A 6,116-nucleotide genomic window follows, 5' to 3' on the forward strand; every position below is an offset into this window, starting at 1 on the left:
CCTAAATATTGTACAAATCTAACGAGTTCACCGTACTAACTCAAATCTATTATTAATAAACTGTTGTATATTCGCTGCCAGAGAGAAAATAAATCTACTTTAATTACGTAAAGTGAATATCCATTTCTAACTTTCCTTACGTGTCATTGTAGGTTATCACTAATTTATATACAAATACTGAGAAAAAGGTCATACAAAGACGAAACTTTTGTAAATGTATAATTAAATCATTAAACACCTTAGCCAACTGTAGACTCTCAACCTGGAAAAGAATATATAATTCAACAACATCAGCTATAATTCACAATGCTCTACAATGTATTTGTAAATAGAAAGCATTATGCTATGAACAGGGCACAAGTCATTGTCGTACTTATTAATAGATTAGCCAACGACTGCTTTAGTCTACTGACATGGATTGTACTGTAAGAAGGGAGACACTTTCTTCTGGAACAACAAAGGCCTACACTTACGGGGAAAAAAACAGATGAATTTCACACGTGAACACACAGTGTTCTAAAAACACGTTTTAATGTGATCTAATGTTAATGTGATAACGTGACAACATAGAAAGCAACATGTGACTACATGAAACTACACGTGAAAACATGTGGTGGTCCAAAAACCCGTTTTCACATGAAATTTAACGTGAAATCATGTGGTTTTTCTGTAAGGGTACATCTGTAGGTTCAGTGCCGGTCTGTGGCTAGCAAAGCTGGCCAAGTGACACCTGATGACTCACTTTCAGCACTATCACTATCACTCTCCCTCAATCAATGTTTAACAAGCTGCTGGCTTTGGGTTCTAACGTTCCAAACACTAATTGGATTCGGTTTGCAATACCCATGGATTACTATCTAAAGTTGTATGACTAGTTTTTTACTAAGTAGGGGTTGAAAGAGAGCACAAGCCTAAGTGTTCAAAATCAACACTAGTAGAAATAGTATGCTATTAATAATTAAGGCTCAGCTAATACGCACAAGGTCTAGATTCTAAACCACTTGGCAATGTCCATGTTTCAGCAACTTAGCCAACGCATTTCTGTGGCCCAACTGTTTTGTTGTTTAACCAACCTAAACATTACACTATTATCATATGTAACAAAAAGACTTGTCTATGCATGAGCTAACATGTTTTCAGCACTACTTTAAATTACCATTTAGAATAGAAACAAAAACTCCCACCAAAGTTTTCATAATGGACGTTTCCTGCTGAACAACTTTAAACATGAGCAGAGTTCTTTGAAGATAGGAGGACTTCGAGGCCTGGGAAGGTTTTTATACACCATGACAAAATACTGCTAAAGGCGTAATGCCAACATAAGTTATGTTAATATCGCTTGCTACTGTACATTTGTCAGGAATTTCCCAACTGTATTCAGGTGTACTATATGTATTGGAATACCATTGGTACAACCCACTGAAGTTACGACCCTCATTCACTGAAACCAAATACCAGAGATAAGCATGGTATTCTGTGTGGTTGGACTAAATCATGCCTATCATGTACAGGTATTCACTAGAAAGAAAGAACTGTTTGCTTGCCCGTAGAACAATGTGTTTTTTCCATGTGGGCCTACTCTTAACAAAACAAAAACACAAAAACTTTAACCCTCATTGTTATAGGTTTTAATTTGTAAAATATATTTACAATAGTCCATCCTCCTTCTGAACTCGTGCCAAAAAAGCCCTAAGCTATATTTTTCCTAATCCACTATCAAGCGAGTACCTACAATTTCATAAGACTGTAATGTTGTTACACAATCAAATGAATAAAGTCCTGTGCTCTGTACCAGTCAGATCACACATAAACGTCACATTGCTACTGTGCAACAGACCTCACACACATTGAAAAACACTCATGTTCTTTGCTACCTACTGTGCTAACAAACTAGGAATGCGCACATACTCTATACCATTCACATACTTTGGTTTTTACTTCTAATAAAAAACAATATGCAGTATCTCTAATGGTAGTACATTGTAACCCTGTCAATCATAAGTGTAATTAATAAATCTTCTCTGCGCTTACTAAAATCCACTGAAGCCATTCATATTTGATTATAGTGCATTTTGTGGATATGAAAATGCTCCACTAAGTTCTTTTCTCCATTTCATAGCCAAAATTTCTGATGGGGGTTATCTAAAGCTGTGTGAAAGACTCTGGAAATGAATTTCAAATGAACATTCATCTCAATTATCACAACCTCTCTTCACTCGGAGTAAACTGAGTGTGAGTTCTGAACACAACACTTTGTGCTGCGTAGTTCTCAGTTTCCGTTTCCCCTTTTTAAAGACGCTTGTTGTTGTTGTTGCCATGTTGTTGCCATGTTGCCATGATGACTCTGCTCAAAGAGTGGAAATACATGGTATGTGGCAAACTCCCGGTATCTATCTGTACTCGGTACCTTATTAAAACACCAACATTACAACATTTCATGACACATTTACAGCCTTTGTATCAACTGAAGGGATAGTTTGAGATTTTGGCAATCAAGCCCTATTTTCTACTTACCCAGAGTCAGATGAAGTCATGGATACAATTTTTATGTCTCTCCGTGCAGTTTGAAGGAAGTCTTTAAGCCCATACCCATGCACTACAATCTATTATTGTTGAATATGCAATACTTTTTTCTTGAGCGGATGGTCCAGGGGCAGGAACATAATTACAAATCATTTGTAGACTGCAAATTGACCGCAAGAAGCCCAAACAGATATAAATGTTTGACTTAAACATAATCATTTCACATGTCTCTCTATTATGCGTGGGAATACTTGGGAACAGATTTCTTAAATTTAAATCACTTGGAGCTGATTTCCTGGTGTTTCTAGTCTTTTATGTCCTACAATTAAAATCTCAGAAAACTTGAGGGGACAAATAAAACCACCCAAGGGCCAGTTGGGGAAACCTGACTTAGAGTATACAATATGTATGCACAAATGTTTCCATGAACATGAATAGCCTAACCTGCTTTTCATCTTCTGCCCTAAGGGTCCCAAATGAAATATAAATACAACAGATTCACAAAGCTGGAATTAGCTTTTGGGGCCTGAGCATGTCTACTCTGCACTGTAGATTACAGACTGCAATGTGAACAGAAGTTTACTCTGGTTGAAATCAGAGCAAGGCAATCTAAATATGGAAATAATCCGATAAAATAAGTGTTGCTTAAACTTTCCAAACTCAGACTGAGTGGTCAGGGGGGCTAAATATAAACCCTGTGGTCCCTCCTGTATGACCACTGCAACAGTCAGAGCAACTCCCTAGCTAACCCTTTCTCTAGCAGTCTGTCCTTTCTTATGAGAGAAAGAGAGGATGAGCCTTGTGAGGACAAGATGCTAAAGAAATGTAGAGTTATAATTCTAGAGGGCATCCATAACTGAGTGACATAACTTCCAAAATGTCTTCCTGGGTGCAAAATGTCTGAGTCTCACTTTTCTCAGGACCAAACTGCTCAGAGGTTTCTCCTCTCCACATTGTAACTCAATCTCAATACATCTCATACTCCTCAAAGGCGTCACTTGCAGTGTTCTCTGTGAATGAAATAAAATGGACATAAAGGGAACCACAAATAAACACCACAGCACCGCTTCAATAGGACCACATAGGAGCTCGGACCCAGCCGAGCCATGTAAGTCAATTCTGTGTTGTTTATCGCCCTTAGGTTTCATTTATCAGAGTGCTCAATAGCCCTGTGAGCCAGAGAGGGGCCATGGATCCCTATGGGCTGGGGGCCAATGCGGCGGGGCCTGATACTCTGTGTTTACAGTCCACAGGGAGATGGAGGAATGGCGGTGTCCTCTTCCGCACCATCAGTACTTGTTAATGCCAAAGATCCGAACTCCGTGAAGCTGGGGGAGCTTGGGAATGAGCACGGTCATCAGGGAGACCGTGTTGACCACAAAGTGGGCCCGGTCATACTTGGTGTAGAAGCTGGTGAGGATATAGCTAGGGGGAGAGGGGAATAGTATGAGGAAGAGAAAGAAAGGGTAGGTCAGAGAAAGACTGGAGCTGGGTGAAGGAGGTCATTTAAAAAAGGTATTGTCTGGACAACTACAGGTATCTGTTTTTTTGGTCGACAGTTACGTCTTTCCAATTCACAATGCCACATGTGAACATGTCAACTGTTGTGGAGGACTTTTGAAGATCAAAGTGACAAGGACTAAAATAAAAATTTAATGTAAAATGTAAGAGGACGTATCTGCAAATAGATCCATCATGGTTCATTGACCAAGCATTAGTGACAAACCATCTGTCAGCAGTGTCTCTAAATAGAGCCTTCCGCTGACAGCAGGCACCACAGCAGCCCAGACTCCCCACTGCCCAAAGACTGGCTGGACAAGGCTGCTGAAGTCATTAACAAGGACAGTGAGAAAAAAAAACGTACGTAAAAATATAGGCTAATGCTTCACTTCACAGTCCTATCACTACAAAAATACCATTGCAACACGTTGCATTAAATTATACTTTATAAAGGACTATTAGTAGTAAATAGACTATTATTTTATAAATAGTCTATAAAGCATAAGGTAGTGTCGATGTCCTTACAGGACGATAGGAGTGATGGTGAGGAACTTGCGTGAGGCAGTGAACTGTACACCATAGTCCATCTGCTCCCAGTATGTGTAGAAGCGAGCCTTGCTCTGGTCCGGAGTCTCAAACGGGGTTCCTTTCACCAAGTGTAACAACAGGTACATGCACTGCAACACACACACCACAGAATAGTCAGTCAGGAAAGCTGTTATATAAAACATTGTACGGGCAAAAGTGATACTGTGAAATTGTCAGCAGCCTAGAACCGCAAATCGATTTAGTTTGGAAAAGGATGTGGAAGCTGATCTGTTCTGTGACTTTTTATAGCAATGAAAATGCCACAAAAAGAGACAAACGTTCCAGACTGCCCCATGGCCTATTGCTTTTATTCACTGTCACTCAGCACACTCCTAGTGACAGTGCAGACTGCAGAGTAGTTTGCTTATGGAGACTACCATTGTGTGCAATAACAGTGACTGGACCATCCACCTACAGTACTTATGTTATACAGTCGGTGAGATGCACTGGTGCCCCAAGGCATAGCCTACTAAGGTGCCTACTACCCACCAGGTTGTGTATGAGGTTGGTGAGGGTCCAGACCACGGGCACACTGGCGAAGGGGATGCTGAGCAGGATGACATGCAGCAGGCCGATGCCCAGGAGGTAGGAGAGCCAGATGCCCCGGCTGTTCATTACCCGCGTGTTGGGGTTCACCTCGCTGTGTGCCGTGCCCACGTTCATGATGTCACGTTACCACGCTCCTCGTCTGCTCGGGGTCAACACTGAGTGGTGGGAACAGAAGGGTGTGTGTAATTCCTTAGGTATGCCAGCAATTACAAATGATGCAAGCAATGCGACTAAGCTACAGCTTGACTATTCCATCCATGCACTGTTCATTATTAGACCCTATTGGGAGGGGGTGGAGTCCCGAGATAGGCTAAATTTAGTTGGAATGTGGTGCTGAACTAGGTTTTGTGTAACTTTGGGGAGGGGGAGTCTTGCAGAAATGTAGCAGAAAATAGATTCGTTTTGGTCACACAGTATACAAAATGGGATACTCTTTAAGCACCAAAAATAGTAATTAAATAGCTATGAGAATTACAACACAGTCATGACCCAGCATGTAGTGCAGGCTGATTCAACTCACATTCTTTCAATTCTTCTAGAACTTTCCATTATTCAATTGAAATATGACATTATGATCTACGATATTGCATCATGCACTAGGACTACTGTATTCCAATATCAATAATAAGTAAATAAAGTAGCCAAATCAAACAAGATAATACTTACAGGAGAAAATGGCTTCAATCGCACTTTCAGCTTCAGTCCGTTATATCGCTGTTTTCCTCTTATTCACTATCGCCTTCTCTGGTTAGGTAATTGGCATCAATAGGTCAGACTGCCATATCGTTTCGACTAGTCATTCTTTCAAATACCTTCGTATTGCTTTCTTATGCAATGTTATTCAAGTATCCTTCAGTTTATAGTCCGATATTCAGGCTAAACAGTTCCACTTCCACTCCCAGCCAGCAATTCATGTAGAACGTCATCATTTTCAGAGCTCCACATTTGGATGTTGT

General features: G+C 40.4%; 1 protein-coding gene across 1 annotated transcript; it reads right to left on the reverse strand.

The window, feature by feature from the left end:
* Positions 1-205: 205 nt before the first annotated feature.
* On the reverse strand, positions 206-6,116 carry LOC106579326 (ORM1-like protein 3). Its single transcript, XM_014159146.2, has 4 exons — positions 5,827-6,116; positions 5,101-5,315; positions 4,549-4,700; positions 206-3,948 (listed from the first exon to the last, which is right to left on the reverse strand). Exons 2-4 carry the CDS (start codon positions 5,272-5,274, stop codon positions 3,813-3,815), a joined length of 462 nt encoding a protein of 153 aa, XP_014014621.1. The 5' UTR covers positions 5,275-5,315; positions 5,827-6,116; the 3' UTR covers positions 206-3,812.

This window comes from Salmo salar, chromosome ssa19 (assembly GCF_905237065.1).
Source record: "Salmo salar chromosome ssa19, Ssal_v3.1, whole genome shotgun sequence".
Lineage (NCBI taxonomy): Eukaryota > Metazoa > Chordata > Actinopteri > Salmoniformes > Salmonidae > Salmo > Salmo salar.